Here is a 21,003-nt window from a genome sequence, read left to right on the forward strand (position 1 = left end):
TACTTCCATTTAAAAGGCAATGCTGTGTAAACTGCACTATGTTTCCTGACAGCTTTAGTTACATATCAAATGGGTAAAGACAGAACGTTTTTAGTCAGTGGTTTATGGTTGAAATAATCAAGGTTTTAACTCTGTGCTCCCCACCTGGATCTAACCCAGATAGCTCAGCTCTGCCTGGGGTGTGATGCTGTGTCCATGAGTGCTGCACCTGACATGCCAGCAGTGTCAATCCAGGTCACAGTCTCAGCATTTGCCACGGGTTTTGGTGAAATCATGAATTGCTGCTTATATGTGATACTACATGACCCTCTAAGTGCAAGATGGTGGATGAGTCTTGTGTGGTTTGAATGATGACTTTTTTAAAATGCCCTACATTTTTTGCAATTTTTAAATCAGTCTTTTGTAAATTATTTTGTTCCTTGCCTGCTTGCATAAAAGCAGCTCACTCAAGATGGCTGAAATGAGTGTTTCTTTATATCAGGAGAGAGAAGATGTGTCCTGGAGTCTCACCTATTGTGTTATGATGCAAAGGATAAGTTTAGCTGTGAACACTGAAGGAGAAAACCCAGGAGATGTGGGGGAGAGGGAGATGGAATTCCCCACATCTGACCATTTTTTTCATTGTTTTTCACATGATATTCAGTAACTCTCTAGGTTGCCTGTTGTAATTTGAATGCTGAAATGTTGCAGAGGAAGTTGTTTAGCTTTGTGTGTAGACATTGTCACTGCTGTTGGACCCCCCTGTCACTGCAATTCTGTTGTTTTAGGAGGTTTTAGTACACTGGTGGAAACTCTTTCCCTATAAAAACCTACAGGTTTTCACAATGCTTATAAATTTAATAGATTCAACAAAACAACAATCTCAAACTTTTGGGGAAAAAATTAATAGGAACTAAGCAAAAGAAGAAATCAAACCAGCTGCTGACACAGCTGTTTCTTTTTGTGTATAATTCAGTATATAAAGGTACCATATGCTGCTTAAAATGATGATAGGAAAGATGAAATAATTTAAGACAATAACAAGAAAATACATGAATTGTCAGCATTCTGTCAGATTTAAAGAATGAAATAGACAGGTGTAGTATTGACATGTTTAACTTTGTGTTGTGTTAGCAGTTTTAGTGAGAACAACTCCTGACATGTGCTGAAGTGATGTGAGAACATTTCTGTGTTGCAGACATTGGAGAAGAAGCTGGGAGATCTGTAGGAGTCCAGCAGCCAGCTTTACTGAGAGACAGGAGCCTTGGTTCTGCCATGAAAGACTGCCCATATTGTGGAAAAACGTTCAGAACATCCCACCACTTAAAGGTCCACTTGAGAATACACACAGGTGAGAGGAACAAGTGAGCACTGTGGGCACGAGCCATGTGTGTGTGGGGTTAACAGAGTATGTGCCTGGGAGCCTTAATTCCCACTGTACATTTGGACTTATTAGTTGGAGAAAGTCTTTTGAGAAAGATGTATGACAGTCTTAAATAAAAGCACAAGGAATGTGTTGTTGGATAAAGACCACTTTAATAGAATCATCTTTTCCCAGTTGAGGTTATTTCTGTCTCCTTCCCTGCTTCATCACTGTTTCCTTCAATTACCCTTGTCCTTCAATAGGCATAAGCCTATTGGTTTCAGACTTAGTTATACTAACTGCTTCAAAGGCCTTCCTTAGCATCTGCTTAGGGATTCTGTATGTTTTTCTCAGTTACTATTTTTGTTCCATTTAGCATGCTCATTTTTAACCTCTCACTGTTCATATGAATGCATCAGCCTCGTGGATCTGCTTTTTATTCTCCCCACTAGAACTCACACGACTTAGTACTTGTAAGTAATAAAACTTATCATGCTTTGCACCATGGTAAAATGTCTCATATTTTATTTCAGTAACAATCACAGCATTTTACCCCACAGAGATTTGCTACTGGTCTGGATGCTCACTTTGTTTTGGTATTGCTCTCACTGGGAGGACTGCTTTCAATATGAGTTATCTCTAGCCACTCCCTTTAAATTATAATATTTTGTTTGCTTTGAAAGTACATATGTGCATGGCAAGGTTCACATAGAGACACAGTATGAGTTTAATAAGACTTTATCCATAATTAAATTCTGACAAAAAATGTTGAAATCCTCAGGTCCTGTTGACATCATTTGAAATTCTGTGTTTGGTCAATATGATCCTGTTTTCTTCCCAGTGTTAACTGTTGTGGCAGGTTTGGGGAGAGTATTCAAAAGTGGAGATTTGGGATACTTCTTTTTCGAAACAGACATAATGGGCCCCAGAATTGTGGATTCATTTTATTTTTAAACCACTTTAACTGAATTTCAGAATTTTACTGGTACTTTTCTGATACAAAGATAAAATAATTGCATGAAGACATACATTCCAGTAATACCTCCTACTTGAAAAACTTCACTGTTAATTTTTATTTCACTGAAGTATCAGATAAGCAATGTTTTCCTCCTTCCCAAAATCAGCAGTCATGTTTCTCCTATGTGCTTGTACAGATCTAATGCTTAATATTGGGTTTTTGAATGTGAGGTCTGATTTTGAAAAATTGAAAATTAAAATTACTTAAAGGAGAAAATATAATTTTTGAAATGGGAAATGTTATTCACTGTCTTTTTTTTCTCCTTTCTTTGAATTATGGAGTAGGAGTATACCACATTGAATTTTAAAATTTGGCACCCTAATGTAGATTTCACTGATTGGATTGCAAACCATTTAGGGCAAGAATATTCTTTTCTGTATGTTGAACTTTGTAGGAGGAAAAAAAAAGAAGAAACACAGTGAAAACCCTATTTGTGTGTTGTCTAATGTATTAAAACTACAGAAATAGTCGTCATTTTATTGGAAAATAATCTTATAACTATGGAGCTAAAAGAGTTTGACATTTTTAGTATTTGAGAGGCAAAGAAAAATTGTTTAAAATAACGTAAGGTTACCCATCTCTTCATTTTGTTTTATTATATAGTGATCACTTTGTTCTTATGTTAAATATGGCAGTGATTGCACAGTTGGTCTTTGTGCCTTAGAACTAATGGAAAGTAAATTAATTACAATGGAAATATTCCATAAAAATTGCATATTAATACTGACTAAATAAAATAAAAACAAGAAAAAAATAAACTGTATAATATAACAATTTTTTAAAAAAAAGAAACTATTGAAGCAACATTTACAATATATTTAAAAATCATTATAATTTTAAAATAGGTAAAGGTCAATTTCCATTAGGTTGAGAACAAAGTATTTGTAAATAATGACAAGAGTATGTTTAAGTGAAGCAATGTTTTACATATTGGGCATAGTCCTAATAAAAAATATAAAAATGTAAATTGGCAAATTACTAGAGTTATTAAATAAAAATTAAGTTGCTTTGCAGTAAGTGGAAATGATGTAATAGATACCAGTTATTAAACAAATATTGGTTAGCTCATACTTATCAGGGACAGTTTCCTGCCTTTTATGTCACACTCTGTCTTTATTATATGCCTGGATCATATAACTGACTGATAAAAAACACTTTACTGTATTTCTCCACTACATTAACTCAATTACTGTTCTTGTTCTCACAGCACCTGTTTGTTAGAGATGAGCTCGAGCAGCTCAGCAGAAGTCAGGTTCCTTCGAACATCTGTGTGTTTGAGGCACACGACTGGCTTGGTTTGCTTCTCATGCCAAGACCAAACCCAAAGTCTGATCCAGCCAGGAGGTGCTTCTGTGGCAATTGGCCCAAAAAAGCTGGAGAAGCAGCTTAATCTTGCACAAGAGGGGGAAGCTGTGCTCTGTTTTTGAAGATTTAGCCAGTGGCTTGGGTTGCTTCTTTTTTCTGTTGGATATTTCATGGTTGCAACCTACTCCACACTGAGTGCCAGTTTCTGTGTAGTTTGCTATCACATAATGAGGCCGTGAAGGAAAAAAAAAAACAAATCAAAGTTTTATTTAGCACACTGAGTTTTGTCCCAACACACAACTGTAGAGGATTTTTGTTATCTAACTCAGTGATATTCAGACAGGAAGAGCTTTAAGGGGAAGATAGTAAGATATGATTTCTGATTGTTCCCATATGATAAGAGGAAAAGGGCATAATTATATGAAATCAGTTTCTCCTCTGTCTTGCTCTAAAAACAGTTGATGGATGAGATATTTCCCTGGGACAGCCCTGAATGAAGAGAAGAAGGATTTTCAGGCCAAAATGCTTGCAGCCTCTGGGTCTTAGAGAGGACAGACAGAACCCTTCTAGCCCTCTTCATTCAGGGAGCCGAGCATCTTTATGTTCTTAAGCACTTTTCACACCCTCGAAACACAAAAAGTGGGTGTGGGTTTTACATGGCATGCCCTGGCCTTTGGACTGCATAGAAACAGTTAAATGTAAAAAATTAAAATTTCTTATGCTCTATCGTTGACTGGGGACACATTATGCAGGAGCTTTTTTCAGACTGGCTCTAGCACCTCTTTGCACCTTGCATTAGCCATCAGAAGCTACTGCAGATGTAGACCAGTTTGGGTTTGTGCTGTCATTAGATGCTCAGATGTATTCCCAGTATGGCAGACAAAATTAAATCACTCGAGTCAAGAAAAAAAAGGATGATGTGCATGAGAAAGGAAAGGTGGTTTGGATTGTGCTAAACAGAATAAACCTAAGAAAGAGATGAATAGGAAGAAAAAGCTTGGCAGGGCTGTGTCCATTGACTGAGAGTCTGTTACGATATGTATGACACACATCTTGCATATATTAGATGTATTATATGCATTTACAGTGTCACTGCATTTTCCCTTGGAAATGTGACTAGCCAATTTTAAACCATGCTTAGATGAACTGATGAAATACAGTAAAAATGGTGCTGTTTTAAATGAATTCAATTCACATTTCCTTCCTAAAAAAAGACTGCCTGTTGCCATTCTCTGAAGGCGCTTGTAGTGGGATGAGCAATATGAATAATTAAGGAAAATGGGTATGTGTGCTCCAAGAGGAGACAATTTTGGTATTGAACATCCTTTATTCTTACATTTCTAAGATGAACTAAAAGGACTTTTCATTTCTCTAGATTTCTCCAGATTTCCCATCCTTAACATTGTACAGCATGCCTTTTCTCCTGTCTTAATGACATCCCAAACTTTTGTTGAAAATAATTGATTGAATTTAAATTTCCTTAAAAGTTTAAGAGGTAATGTTACAGTATAAATTTCCTACCAAACACTAAGTAGGGAAATATCCATTAGTGAAATTAACTACAGTTTCTAGGTAGCTAACAATGTGCAGTATACAGTAGGGCATGGCTAATGAACACTGCAGTGGGTGATATTTCATTATACAAATTAATGCTCACATTTTAATGGGAAAGTCACATAATGAATCTCAGCTTCAGTGACAGCAATTAGAGACACAGATTGTCCCCTTCTGGACAAGGCACTGTTTAGCAATAAGCAGCTGTGTAAAAAGTCTTCAGGTTTACAACGTATATATATGCTTTGGGGGAATTGTGTACAGTTTATATTAATGTACTGAATCTTCCCTGCAAACTAACAACTGTATTTATCTCTCTGCATTTTAACTAAGTAAAGACATGTAAAAAGACTAAATAAATACTGCAGATGTGATATAAATAAAGGAAAATATTCAATTATAAAAACTTTATAAAAATTAAAATATTTTATAGTGATGGCAAGTGCACAACTGAAAAATCTTTAATAAAATGAGTCAAAAGCATCAAAATTCTGTCCTGTTACAGGGTAGGGGTAGCTTCATCTTATATAATAGAGAAAAATGACTAGTAAAGGAAAGTAGTAAAGAGAAGAAGTTAACTAGTATTTCTGACAAACAGATTAATTGTGTGGTGAAACATATGCAGGATCCAAAAATAATCCTACAGAACCTTTGATATTCCATTTGGTTTAAAAAGTGTGAAGTGAATGATTAGAATGATAAAAGAAATTACCGTGTAAGAATAGGCATAATAATGAACTAATTAAACCATACAGCAATTCATTTCTAAAATATCTACTGCACAATGGATAAAATAGGTTATCAATAACTGTTTCAATGGTAAAATAAAAAATGCTGGCAAATGTTTTCAATATTTTCATTAAGCAGTATTCTCTGGAATTATAAGATGCTTGATTTCATTTGCTTTGCATGAAAGCAAACTGTAGCTTGTTAAGAAACGTGTGAGGTGGAATTGCAACTCACATTGTCCCTGCGTGACTGTCACACCCCACTGCAAGTGGGGCTGCCAGGGGTTTGGGGTTGGGGTTCTTGCCCTGCTGTACAGCTGTCACTGGACTGAGGAGCAGGAGGGCAGAATCCACAGATAACTCATGAAATTTTATTTAAAAAGGAAAGGGGGGCATTCAGTGGGGGAAAGGGAGTGTGGAGTGCAGGACAGATCTTTAAGAAGCTGTATGTTTAAGATGAAAAATGAGTAAAGAAGCTCACAGAACTAGATTTAAATAGATCTCTAAGAAGTGCAGAAATTTGATAAGGGAAACCAAAAGCAATAGTAAAAATATGTCTGTGGCTACGAGGGTTATGGAAAATGGGTAAAATTCTCCAGATCTGGCAGGTCAAACAATTGGTGTCTTGCTAATACGGGACAAGAATGGATAAGAAATTATCAATCATGGTATAGAAGACTAAATACTCTTCTGCTCTGTTCTCAGAAAGAAGCATGATGGTTTTCATAAGCATTTTCCAGTGACACAGTTATGCTCCCATTAAGTAATGAGGCTGTTATGCTGTAGCCCACTGCATTTTAATATTTTTTAGAATGAATGAGACTGGGTAACTTACAGATAAAGTCTTTAAAAACCTGGCTGAAGAGCTCTTCAAATCTTTAAAGTTCATTTAAAAAAAACCCAAAAACCAAGTCTTGGAACACAGAGCAAGATCCAGAGCAGTCATAGTAGTAAAAAAACTCTGGCTATACTTTTATTTCCGAAAAGAAAGACTATTAAGATCTTGAAATCATAAATGGAGTACCCTGACGTAAGTTTGGTGTAAAATTATAGAATGAATTTGTTAACTAATTGAAAATTGGTAGCATAGTTAATTCAGTTTTATTTTATGAAAGGAAGTTTTGTCAAGTTTCTTCTCATAAAAGTAGCTTTGACAGTCCCCCAACAAAAAAACCCAAAAAACCAAAAAACCAGGAACAACAACGACAACAACAAAACAGCAACCAGAAAAATCCCCCAAAAATTAGGACACAGAGACAAAATGGCACATAAACTGTCAGTTCCACAGCAGTGCTTTCAGCTCCATCTATTTGGTATTTCATCATTATTTGGAAGACTATATAAAAATCACTGTTGATAAAATTTACCAATGGCACAAAAATGGTAAGATGCTAAAAATCATGGGGAGGCACTGATTAGTCACTTAGTCAAGTGGGCTCTTTTCAACAATATGAATTTTAAATCAGCAATATGTAAAGGAAAAAATACTAGAGGCAGTGATGAACTGGGCCTGGGACTGTGGTAGAGAAGCAACAGAATATGAGCTGTTAGTTGATTGCTAAATCTATGGATGTAAACACAGTCTTGGACTGTATAAAATTACTATCAAGTTGAAATTTCATCAAAGCTTTAATGGGTACCCATAATTTAAAAGGACACTGAAAAATTGGGAAGGATGTTCCACTCAAGGATGAGAGAAGGTGAAGAAGGGACTGCTTTGCTGTCTGCAAATACCTTCCTCAGGAAAAAGACTTTTCAATTTTAAAAAATCTGTTCAATCTAACAGGGAAAAATGTAGCAATGTTCAGTAGTAGGAAGCAGACAGTGGACAAATTCAAGCTAGAAATAAAGCACACATTTTGAGCAGTGAGAATACTTAATCAAACAGTTTACCTAGGGACATGCTGGAGTCTTATTCACTGCTATTGTTGAAACATAATTTGTTTAAACTAAAACAAGTGTAAGTTTTGTTTCAGAATGTACTTACACTCTGATGCTGGAATTATCCTGTGAGGATCTTTGCCTTGTGTTGCAGAACAGATAAGAGTAGATGATCATAATTGTCCCTTCTGGCCTTAAAATCTGTAAATCTAGTTATAATCTGGCTGTGGTCTCCTTGCACAGCCCATAGCAGATGGTTCCCCTGACCAGTAGGGTCAGATTGTGTTCTGAGCAGGACTGGGGATCTCCTGCATAGGTTGTGCAGCTGGGTTGTTTATACAACGTGCTGTACAAGTAGACCTGGTTCTACTGGGCAGCATGTCTGTTTCCAGTTATCTACTGGGCTTTTGTGCAGATTTTACAAGCAGCATTGAATTTTTATTGTTTTGCTTTATCCTGAGATAAAATAGCTCCTCTGAGATGTCTTGTGTCTTGTAAACCAGAGAAGCAGGTAGATCAGAACTGTGATTATGTTGCCCAGATAATGTACTCCCTATCAGATTTTTTTTTTTTGTTAGTTGTACATGCCAGAATATTCTCTCATCCTAGTCCATTGTGAAAAAGTTTTCAGGGATCCAAACAGGGTCAGAGAATTAGCAAGATCAGGGTGGCCATTGCTTTTGTGAACAATGAAAAATGACTCTTGGATATGAAATGCAGAAAATTATTTTGAAAAAGTCATGTTCCCTCACTCCTACATGGCAACATTAATTTATGTGAGCTGATATTAAGTGTTAAATAACTCATCCAGACACTGCTCTTGGCAATAATAGCAGGGTAGTCATTACACTGGGATGAATTCTCTGAAACCTTTCCTCAAAGTGTGAGACACAAACAGGTTGTCTTTCTACAAGAATCATAGCCTTCCTCCCTTGTCCCCTGCAGTGTTCTTTGGACATATGCTACTACATTTGCTGATAGAATCCTGAAAATTAGTGGTCCTTTGGGTTTTCCATTGAAACTGCCTTGGTTTGAGGTTGGACTGAGATTTTTCCCACAGCAGCTTGTAACTGTTTTGTCATTTGCACAGGGACGTATACAGGGTGTAGCTGGTTATTAATTTGAATGGATGAAGTAGCATCTAAATAACTGCACAATTACTGAATTTAGGAAATACTGACAGACTAAATTAAAAAGATTCAAAGATGATTGACTCCATCCTACTCCCTTCTCCCAGTCCCTGCCCTTGAAATAGCAGCATTTAAGACTGCTTTGAAGCAAACTCACCACAGCCAGTGTTTGGATCTGGAAGAGAAGAGCGAGGTTTTGAATAGCTCCCTTTGAACAATGTTATTTGGCCAGTCCTGTATTGCAAAGGTGGCACAGTGTGTTGCTACATGTTGAGTTCAATTTCAGACCTTCAGCTTTAGATCTCATTTCTGGCCTTGCGAGGGGTGGAAGCACCACAGAGGCTGCACACCAAGGCTGGGAGAGATTTTAACTTTTATCACACTGTCTCAGTCAGTGTCTTCTTTCAGTCCAATGCTTATGGCATCGGTGGTGAGCTGTGTGCAGATCAGCTCTGCTGAAAGGAAGCTCACTCAGTGGAGAGGCCTTAGAGCAGAAAATGGAATGACTTCAAGGCTTAACAATTCAGAATGAGTATGTTGTGCCCAGGGCTTTAGACTGAAGGTACTTTTAGAAGTACAAAACAGAACTAGTATTTTCTCTAGTTGGCGTTTTTTAATTTACTTGTACCCATTTTTACATATGCATACTGTTTTAAGCAGTTTCTGCATGTTTTTAGCAACATCAGTACAGCGTCTATGGCAAACTTCTCCTCCTCCCTGCAATAGTTCTCTAGCAGCTGACGTAGTGCCTGCAATGCTGGGACACACTTTTTAATGGTGCCACTTGATGTGTGCTGCAAACACACACTGAACTATCATTAGAATAAAAGGAAGTGCTCAATATAATTGTGTTAAAGATTTCCGTAAAGGCATAGGGGATGCTGAGGAAGAGCTTTTCAATTAAGAGGAGTGAAAATTCAAAAGTGAGAACATTTAACCCTATGAAGCACTGGTTTTTCAGCAGTCTTGTTATGTCCTAGGCAGCCCTTGAGGTATTTAAATCATGTGAGAGGTCACTAGTGACTGCTGGCAGTAACTAGTGGGACAAACATCAGAAAACTGAAAGCGGCTCAAGAAATCCTGCCTTGTGGAGATGCTGCAAACCCAGCATTAATATCTGTCCCCGTTCTGACTGGCAGCACAGCTGTCAGAGTTTGCACACTCCCACACAGCCCTGCAGAAATGCAAACAAATACACAGCCAGTGTCATCTGTCCCCTTGTCCCTAGTCCCAAAGGCCTGGGATGGGGTGGTGTGCTCAGGTGCCGACCTGGGACCAGGGAAACCCAGACAGGTATGATCTGTCTCAGGTTCGTGGTTCAGTAGGAACTGTTTATTTTTGCACAGCTCCCTCTAAACCCAGCCCCTACTCCTTGTCAGTGAAGTGCCAGAGCTTAATTAGGTAATTGGGAAAGACTCAGAAGTTTCATTGAAACGTTTAAATCTGATTTCTTCTGTTAAGCTGTGTGGACGGAGGCCTAAAGCATGAACCATGCTAATTACTACCTCTCCCTCTGCTGAGAACCTCTTGTTTGAGGTTCTGCACTTTTCTCCTCTAAAAAGGTCGATTGATGTGGTTTGATATAAAGCTCTCATGTCTCACCGTTTAGCTTTAGGATTACATTATGGATTTAGAATTTCCACTGCTGGAGAGGTGCTTCAGGCCTGGCTGGCTTGCAGCATGTAGCCAGCCCTGATCATGGTCAGTGAGCTCTCGTGCAGTGCTCCATGCCATGGGAGTGTTCTGGGGTGTCGTCTCATTAGCAAATTCCTGCCATTACTGAGAACAGCAGCTTCCCAACTATTTGCCAGCCCTTCAATTGAGCCTGTAGCTTAAGTAACAGAAGTTTGAAAGCCTTTCAGTTTTGTTTTTTAGCAGATTTTGAGGTTATTTGAAAATGGATAACTTTCCTGCTGGTTCGGTGAACTACATAATATTATGCAACTTTTTGACTGTGGAGAAAGTTTTCAAAACAAATATTTCTGTTATACCATTTGGAGAGGCTTGCCTTTGTCTTTTGTATCAATTAGGAAAAAAAAAAAGCTACCTAGTAAACACAGTTTCTTCTTCTTGTGCAGCTCCCTCACAGAAACAATTCCAGTATTGACAGCTTACAGGTCTTTCAGATTCCTGTCCTTTTTTGTGGGGATTTCCATAATTCTTCCTTTAAAAGAAATTCTGCATTGCTAACAAGTGCTCTGCAAAAATTTAGATGTACCTTTGCTTGGATGTACATTCTTTTTGGATATGTCTTTATGACTATATGTGAATATTTATTACATGTGTAAAATCTTCTTCCTCTTTGAAAGTATAGGAAGAACAATAAAAGTTTAGTGTGGGCTTCAAATATTTATTTAATTCATGGAAATCATCTTATATGTTTTAAAACTCTATTCAAGCTAAACCTAGAAAAATGCTTATGGTAGGTAAATTACACATTTTACTACTTGAGCGTTAGAAATGTCATTAGTACAAAATTAAAGGACTGAAAAAAACAGTAGATAATGCTAATTTCAAATACAGAAACTAAATATATTTTGTACTTTTTATTACTCGATTTCTTTTTACTGACTAGTTTTTAACTATATGTTCTTATATGCTGCAATCATAATGTAGTGTAATGATATTAATATTTTATAGAATCTGTATTTATAGTTCTTTATTTAGAAACAATGCAGTAGGTCTGCAGATCTTTGAATCCTTCTGGAATGGTGCCCTCCAAATAATGATAAATTACTTGTGCAGTATGCCATTTGCTAATTATATCCATGATTTACTGCAGAGCAAGACTTAAATCATTCATTTCAGTCTTGCGTAACAGTGCCATAAAATTTTTAGGTTTAAAAATGGTTTCCATGTGTATAATTTAAACAAATTTTAGAGCAATTGTATACACAAAATATTGCAACCATCCATTTGTTACATTCTTTGTCTCCCTTTTTTTTAAACTTGTACTTTTAATGATTACTGTGGTTCAAATTGTTATGCTTCATTTTCATAATCATAGCTTTTAATTCTACAACAGTTTTCTACATGTTAGATTAAGAAAAGGATGGCTAATTGTGTGTAGATACCATGTCATTCCTGAATAGCCCCACATTCTGGAAACCCATTTGAGAAATACTCAGTTTATGAATTAGTCTTCGATTAGAGGCGTTTCTTTTTTAAAAATGAATTATTAGTACCAAGATCTTCTTGTTTTTAAGCAGCTAATGTTGATTTTTTAATTTCTTCACTCATCCGTAGAGCAAAGTACAGTTAACTCTCTTTACATTCTCCCTTTCTCCACACCCGTAGGTGAGAAGCCTTACAAGTGCCCACATTGTGACTATGCTGGCACTCAGTCTGCATCCCTCAAATACCACTTGGAACGGCACCACCGGGAGCGACAGAACGGAGCAGGACCGCTCTCTGGGCAGAGTGCAAGCCAAGAGCACAAAGATGAGACATCGAGTAAAAGTTCTGTGTTTATTAGACCAGACATACTGAGAGGAGCCTTCAAGGGACTTCCCGGTATCGATTTCCGAAGCGGCATGGTCTCGCAGCAGTGGACGTCAGGAATGCTGTCTTCTGGAGATCAGCAAGGACAAGCAGCTGGCATGTCATCTGAAGGATCTTCAGAAAACATGAAGGGTTCAGACATATCTTCCAAAGGAACACACTTCTCTGAACTTGGCCGTGCTTACCAGAACATGGTCGGGAACGGTGTGAACTTTCAAGGGTCTTTGCAAGCTTTCATGGACAGCTTTGTCCTAAGTTCTTTGAAGAAAGAAAAAGAAATGAAGGATAAAGCTCTCTCCGATCCGCTTTCAGCAAAAGCTCTGGGCTCAGATGGTGGCGAGGAGAAGATAAATAGCAAGTCCTCACAGCGGAAAACAGAAAAGTCGCAATACGAACCTCTGGACTTGTCGGTAAGGCCCGATGCAGCCTCCCTGCCAGGTTCCTCTGTCACTGTACAAGACAATATTGCTTGGCATGGCTGCTTATTTTGTTCCTTTACAACTTCATCCATGGAGCTAATGGCTCTGCACCTGCAGGCCAATCACCTGGGCAAGGCCAAACGCAAAGACAACATCATAGGCAGCAGCAAAGACCAGTCTAGAGAAGTTTCAGCCTCGGTGAACAAAGTGAGCTTGCTCCCCTCTTCTGTGCAGTCCAGCAAGGAGGCAGGAGTTTCTAACATGCTGAGCCAGCTGGACTCGGCTTCTGAGAAAATGACCCAAGGACAAAATAAAGAGACCCTGGGAGAGCAAAAGAGCACTGCCTGGCCCAGCCACATGGAATCCACATTTTGTAATTTTACAACAGACTTCTATAAGCAGTTCGGTGTTTATCCTGGTGTTATTGGCACGGGAACACAAAATTCTTGCACCAGTAATGAATCCGAAATAAAAACACAATCCGAAGATGACCCAAATATTCTGCTCTCTGACTCTGTAAATAAAAGTGCTACTGATGACCTTTCTGACATAGCTTCATCTGAGGATATGGAATCTTCCAAGGAAGAAAACATTGAAGATGAGGACATTGACACAGAACCAGATATTATGAATAAGCAGTTGTCCGCCCTAAATAAAGAAAGCAGCGAAGGAGGCGACAATATACAAAGTGCAGTCACCTCACAACCCACACAAGGGCTCGTATCACCGCTGCCACAAGCTTCAGAAAAGCAGTGGCACAGTCAGAATCTTCTCTCCTCACATGAAACTGCACAAGGAGTGATGAAACCCGAACAAGCTCAGGGCCCGCAGGTCCTGGAGAAGCAGATGAACATGTTGTCAGTCCTAAGAGCTTACAGCTCTGATGGCTTAGCAGCCTTTAATGGACTTGCAAGTAGCACAGCAACTAGTGGATGTATCAAGAGACCTGACTTGTGTGGTAAGTTTTAGACCTTCTTTTAGACCATTTCAGAAAACACTTGTGCAGAACCATGAAGCTGCTCTTTAAATATACTTAGTCATGTTTGTTAGTAATACATTTTTTTAAATGTTAAACCCTGTGGGCCAAATTCTAGTCCTATATGTGGTCTACTCCATTGAAATCAGCAGTGCTGCATGCATACTTAAACAGGATTTTAGAAAGAACTTGCTTTTTAAACTAGAGTAGCAGCAATATAGACTATCTGTGCTAGTGGCATCGGAAGGGGATACTTACTGCTTTAGCATACTCAAAGGAGGAAAAAGTTTTAAAACATTCACATGGTAACTTGCAAACTTTTCAGTATTTTGATATAAGAACCCAAGAAAAACACTGGATGCTTTGCCAAGCAAACCTTGCTTTCTCTTTTTTTTCCTTTTTTTTTTTCCCTTTCTTTCTTTTGATTGGGGTGTATTCAGTTACCACAACATTAATGAAATCAAAGGCCAAGTGCATGAAATGTGTCTACCTGTGTTGAATAGACTTTATTGGGACTTTATTTTTTCTTTCTTTTATTTTCTTTCCCTCCTTTTTTTTTTTTTTTTAATTACAGTTTTCTGGTTTGGTTCAATGGCACACATGCAGTACTTGCTCTTGACCATTTTCACTACTAGCAGTTGTATAAATTGTGATTTGCCTAAGTAAAAATATGCCTCCAGGTAATTAAAATAATGACACACCAAACAAACCAACCCAACTTTTACCCTTCATAGTCTCTGGTTTACAAAACTGCAGTTTTACTTCCTCATATCACACACCTCATATTTACAAAAACTAAAGTTAAATCTATTTGGAACAAGTTAGATCAAGGATTTTTTTTCAAACTTATTTATCTCCTATTTTGTCAGCATAGTGTTTGTTTGAAAGAGATTTTAGAGTGTAAATCCTTTGAAAAACAGTATCACTTTAAAAAGCAAAGTCAGCAAAGGACACAAAAACTTCAGTAATGCTCATTTCACTTAACCTTCAGACTAATCAAAAAACTCATTGTCAGAGCTGAACATGCACAACAAAATGTATTCAAGTTAAAAAAAAAAAAAAAAGAAAATGTTACCAACAGTTTTAAAGCCTGACAATTTAAAATGAAACCCTCAATCTGTGAGCACTTAAGAGAGGTTCCCCTGGTTAACTTCAGGTTAGTGGGATCTTTGTTTGCCTTTACTGGCAGAGTGTAGATGCTCAAAGCCATATCCCCTTCTTCAGGCCCCTCTCTGCTTTTCCATGACTATCAGTTGCTCTGATAAAAAAAGTCTGATTTCTACACACAAAGTTTATCTCACTTGTATCCTTAGGGCACTGTGACTTCACAGTTCTGTCATTACTTTAAACAATATCTGCCCAAGTATCCATGTGGCCTTATTTGTAAACTTCTGTGTCTCAGTGCACTAAGAACCAGTTTAGGTAGTTGGAATGATTTCCAGATTTTTCAAAATCAGCAATTACATTATTGAAAAGAGTTAATAGTTGATTTAATTTGCAGCAGGTAAAATCCTACTTGGATTTTTTTTTTCCATTTGTGAAGTACAATCAATTAACAAAGAAGTAAAAGAAAATACAGCAAAGAAATCACTGTCTAAGCAAAGAAGTAAAAAAATTGGAAAACTAAGATTAGTTGCTTTGTGCAAAATATCTTTATGCTTTTTCACAAGCATAAGATTTTTAAAACAACAACAGAAAAAGCCCTCTAATATTATTATTGAAATGAGGTCATGTTACTTCCATTAGTTTTTTGTTTCATCTTCCAATCAATTCAACAGACATTTTATGATAGCTTGAGTTTATATGATTTTAAAGACCATATCCCTTTCACAAGCTCTGCCCAGTGATAATGGATTTGACTTGAAGTATGAAGGAAAAAAAGAAACAACAGAAGCTTCTCTGTTCTACTTTTTAAGCCACTTTTTAATCGAAAATGCAGTGGGAGTCCTTCTGTCTCCCCCCTCCAAAAATAGCTTTTAAAAATTCATTTCTGACATTCTATTGGTGTTTGCAGAATATAAGTATTAAGGCTGGCTATTTGAATACATGATTTCATTTTTCTCAATATCTCACAGCAAAAGTGGATGAGTAAGAACAAGCCCCATGTCAGTAGCTCTTTTATTTGTTTGATTGGCTTGGACACCACCCACTTGAAAGTAGTGTTTTTGGGGGAGTTTTCATTTTCTCAGTGACATTTTCTACTGTGAAATCACACTCCATCTGTGCATGTTAGTGCAGGGAATCCCACCTGATGTTTCTTCACTTGCAGATTAGCAATCAGGAGCACCCTGTTCATTTATTAGCTTTCCTTCCTTCCCTCCTGCATGAAGCCCATGACAAAAGTCATGGTTCCCTTTGTCTCTCCTACTGCCTGGGAGATCAGAAAACTTGAGACACACCTCCAGCATCCGATTTCAGGGCATGATTCTCATGTTCCTTTTGTATTTGGGGAGACTCCGTGCATTTGCGTTTCTTATTGCAGCCAGTGATGTGTGTGTTGTTGACATCTCAAGAGAAAACATTGATGCATTTGATAACAGTCCTTGCACACTCAGAGAGCAAGGCATAGTGCTCTTTCTGTAGTCAGGATACAGAGGAAATAAAATTAAAATAAAATATTTCAGCTTCAGTAAGCTGAGATTGCATCTTTGGCTGGCCACGCTAATTGAGTTGAATTTCTGGCTGCCTAAAAACAAGCTGGGGTATTCAGTGATCCATGTGGATCATTTTTAGATGGCAGATTTTACCCTAAGATAGCAGGTCAGTTTTTAAGCAAAACTCTTGGCACAAAAAAAAAGTTTAATTTCTAGGGGAGAATGCTACCAACTCACACTGTTGTTTTGAAAAGTCACTGCACATGCAGAAGCAGTCCTCAGTTTCCCCATAATGGAGAATGAGAGAGATTGATGATGTACACATAATTCATTTATGCTCCTATCATGCTTCAGGCTGTAGGGATGAAAGACACAATTAGGGAAGAACCATAATTACTGCATAATAAAGAAATTTTCATGTCAAAATGCTGCTGAGAAAAAAAATCACAAATTTTTGTAATATTTCTCCTTCTATAGCAGAATGAGCAGAAAGGAAAAAAGAGCATTGATAATTTTAGTTACTCCTGAACTGTACTTGGTTTTTGAGTCTCAGGTGACTCTACCTAGGAGTGGACCTTGTTAATCTTTGCTGGCACTCAGTTCCTCAGGAGATGACAGGCTTTTCCTTGCTGCTTGGCAGCCAGTAGCCCAGCAGGGAGGGGAAACCAAAGGTGATGGCTCCGTGGCTTGGTAGCTGTCTTGAACACCTGTGTACTCTGCTCTCACAAGTTTGACAAGTTAAGCTTGGAGTTTTTGGATCAACTTTGTATTTAAGTTTTGAAAGATCTGTTTTCCTTTCCATTTATGCTCTTCTCTTTTTCTGCTTGTCTTCCCATATACATGTAATTGTATCACAATAATGTTCTACCTTCTGTTGCAACACATTAATTTACTTGTGATTTGTGCACAAGACCCTTTATGACAAGACCCTTTCCCTTCTCTCTCTCTCTCTCCTCCCCTTTAAATTTCTCTGCTTTGTGACCAAAATGGTAAAATTTCCCTACTTGCATTTTCTACTTGGAAGTACTTGGGCTTTCAAAGGAGAGCTGATGGGCTACAGAACTACTGGCCAGGGATAGTCCTGGGTGTTAGCTGGCTGCTTAATGGGTTAGTGCTATTGAATCCACACTTAATGATGTCCAAAAGTATTAGTTCCATGTTGTCTCTAAATCTAATTTGCTTCCATTCATGCTTGCTTTCCTCTGCAATTAGTGCTGTTTTCTCCTGCACAGGCTCCACCCCATTATCACTTCTTTCACTGTATGAAAACAGGGCAGGGCCCCTCTGAGGCATGGGAGCAGCTTTGGAGTTCTGATCCTGCAAAGAGCTGAGCACTTCCAGTTTCCTTTGTAGCAGAAAGCTTTCAGCATTGCACAGAATTATTAAAATGTTCAGCATTGTAACTTTCTGAAATACCTTCCAAATGTGGAACTGCAGCACAGACAAGAGGGCTGGGCAAGGGGAAGATCAATTTTGGCAGATTATTACAGCTTTATTGTCACATAATTATAGTGCTCTACCCCAATGTTTAAATAGTGAATTTAGTTATTGTAAATTGCTTATTGCCACAGGTGTCAAAACCAAAAAGATCACAATGCTAACCCCGTCAGAACTACCACCACCATGTGAAACACAGAAAAAGATTTTTAATTATTTGTGATGGGCTTCACCTGAATCCTTATTGCAGAGCTTTTAAATTGCAAACCCCATATTGAGAAGTGAAAGGCCTGGTATATCCAAGCTCTAGGACAGCTCCGAGGCAATGGAAGGTCATCCTACTGCAGCAAATTGTACTACTGCCCATTTCAAGTATCATGTAACACACTTAAGGAACACTTTGTCCTGATCTGCAGTTGGAGGAGTAACCAGAATATTCTTTTCCTTCAAGGCAGAATGAAATTATATGGAAGTTTTACAGCAGGCTTTTCTTTACCCCATTATCATGCTTTTGAAGAGGTTTCTTGGTTTCAGTTAGGAGGTCCAAGGCCAGGTTTTAGAGCACAGACTGCTCTGCTGAACGGGAGATCAGCACCTCGGCCCCCACCTGGGTTTCAGACACACTTCTGGATGTCACAGTGCCATTTGCATGGCAATATCAAACCAAACTCATATGGCTTGCTTCCTTTTTTAATTAACTGGGAATGCCAGTGATCCAGTGAAGTTTGTGTTGCTGGATAAAAGGGCCGGTCTGTGAATAGCATTGTATTTGCCAAATGGTTCGCTAGTCATTTCAGTACAAACAAATGGATGGTGTCTGTAAGTCTGCAAACACTGTTGACATTTAGCCTTGTTTATGTTACTTTCCTTTTGCTGCATATTTTTGGCTAGAAGAGATACTGTCTGAATCAACATTGACTTCCTAAGCAGAAGCTAAGGGCCCAGTCTTGCATCCCCCATTCTCAATGAGTAGCACTACTTACATGACTAAGGATTGCAGAATCAGGTCCTATGTTTGTTTGACTTTAAATTTCATTGCTATATTCATGTAATTTAATTTGATTGTATGTTGTTGTATCAGAAATCGGTCAGGTGATAAGTTTGGTATCACCATTTTGTTTACTGTAGAAAACTTTTAGTTCTTACCGTTTTTCATAAAGTGGTGTGACATTCCCATTCCATTTATGTTTCTGGAAATTAACCCCTAAAATATCTGATACAGCTAAGTGCTGAGTACCTCCTCTTCCCAGAGAGACTGGAGGCATTCAGTCCCTCCTAGCACCACATCTGAAAGGGGGATTGTGTTTGCTAAAGGAGGCCTTGGTATGTGCCTTGATTTCAGACATCAGTGGCCAGCCGCACCAAGGCAAATCCCCAGCACAGAAAGGCTTTTCTTTTCTTTGCAGAGACAAAATAATGATGTAAGCTTAGAGCTGTATGATTTTTGCTCTAAGTTTCATCTCCCAGACAATATATTCTTATTGTTTTTGTCATATCCAGGTCAAATTTAAATTATAATTTAGGATTAGGCAGAGGCATAGAGATGTTTCCAGGTCTTTCCAAAGTGAGACAATGCTCTGGTTTGTGTTTTGGTTCAGGAATATACATTCTTGTGTCTGAGGTATAGTATTTCCTATAACTACTCATAAACATGAGCAATTTAGACATTCTTGTAAGTCAAAACTAAGTGTACGATTAATACCTATTATGAGGCCAATTTTAAACAATTAATTTGACAGCAATTATAATTTTATGTTACAGGCTTTCAGGAATAAATAACCAAATTCATCTTTGTAATCTAAGGAATTTAGGATATCTTTATGCAGAGATGATCTTGTTGTGCACAGTATTGCATATCTGGAATTTCTGAGGTTTGTTCCCACCTATCTAGATGCCTGTAGTGCCAGGGATAAATAATTACCTGAGGCTTATTAATTGTTTCAGCAAAGAAAAAAATATATACCTTAAGTGTAAGCATTAATATATGTATACACAATACATCCACAATATATAACAAACCATCATAATAGTACAAAAATAGAGGTCCTGAATATGTTCTGTTATTTATGTGTTTGGCAAGCTTAGGGAATGGACTTTAGTATGAGTGAAAATTCTCTTAACATTTTTAAGGTTATTTATTGTCATTTCTATTTGAGTTTTTAATGGTCCTGTATTTTGTAATGCTTTAGCAGGAAAAAATACTGTAGTTATCTTTTTTCATATTCTTTAAGCAATATTTCTAGCTTAATATATTGTGCCAGGTTTTCCAATATTAACCAAGAAAGACAGTAAAATTCAATGAACAGCACTCTGACATCCACAATTTAAAACCTGTGATTGAAGTGAAATGTGTAAACTTCTAGTGGGTTATCATGTGCTTTGGAATAGAGTATTGTTGGAAGTAATTAGAAAATATATTAAGGTTTCCTGGTAATGAAGGTATGTAAGTTTTAATAATTGTTGCTTTCTGAATAAGTGTCAAACTATATCTTTAAATGTATATGGAGTTACAAGTTAGGTCACTTCTGAATGGAATGTAAAACAATACTAAAATGCTTCAATAACTTATCTCAGTGTTGCTAATAAAAAAAAAGCTGTTAACCATTAGTGCAGTTTTGAGTCATTTTGTTAATTAATTCAAGAAAACACTCTGAGAAACTGTTGTGCCTTTTGGTAGACCAAAGACCACTCATGCAATCCACAGTTGTTTGATGCTTTGAGAGGCAAACTCTGCCAAGTTTCTTGTTGTCCTTGTAAATGATATTTATTAAAAATCCCATCTTTTAAGGCATTAGAATGGTGCCGTGTATGGTTAGGCAGGTACATAAGGGGGGACATAAAACTTGTTCCCTCTGTCAAGGAAAATACCTTGGGAATGTGGGACCTGTTTCTCCTCTATCACTATTAAAATCTGGTAGAAGTTTTTGTGGATGCTACTGGGTTGAAAATGAGCAGAGTGGGTGGATGAAGTGTGTAAATATTAGTGCCTGGGTGCTTGGCCAGGGTGAGCTAAATACAGGGGTCTAATGCTGCAGCTGGAAATGCAGCCCTAGTGAGTAATGGGTGTGCAAGGCCTGTCCCGGGGAGAAGCACCAGAACCATCCAGCCCAGGAGTGAT

The 21,003-nt window shown here is 37.8% G+C and overlaps 1 protein-coding gene across 6 annotated transcripts in view; it reads left to right on the forward strand.

Moving 5' to 3' along the window:
- The window catches only part of ZNF536 (zinc finger protein 536), a 338,513-nt gene that overhangs the window by 210,294 nt on the left and 107,216 nt on the right, over positions 1-21,003 (forward strand). For 5 of the 6 annotated variants that reach the window (XM_085071957.1, XM_085071959.1, XM_085071956.1 and 2 more), the window contains 2 exons: positions 1,178-1,330; positions 12,256-13,836. In XM_085071957.1, the coding sequence (XP_084928083.1) occupies positions 1,178-1,330; positions 12,256-13,836 (1,734 nt within the window). Of the gene's footprint in view, positions 1-1,177; positions 1,331-12,255; positions 13,837-18,019; positions 20,493-21,003 lie in introns of those variants that run through there. The other variant, XM_085071961.1, reaches the window with a different exon arrangement.

Source organism: Lichenostomus cassidix, chromosome 11 (assembly GCF_008360975.1).
Source record: "Lichenostomus cassidix isolate B80296 chromosome 11, HeHo_3.0, whole genome shotgun sequence".
NCBI classification, from domain to species: domain Eukaryota; kingdom Metazoa; phylum Chordata; class Aves; order Passeriformes; family Meliphagidae; genus Lichenostomus; species Lichenostomus cassidix.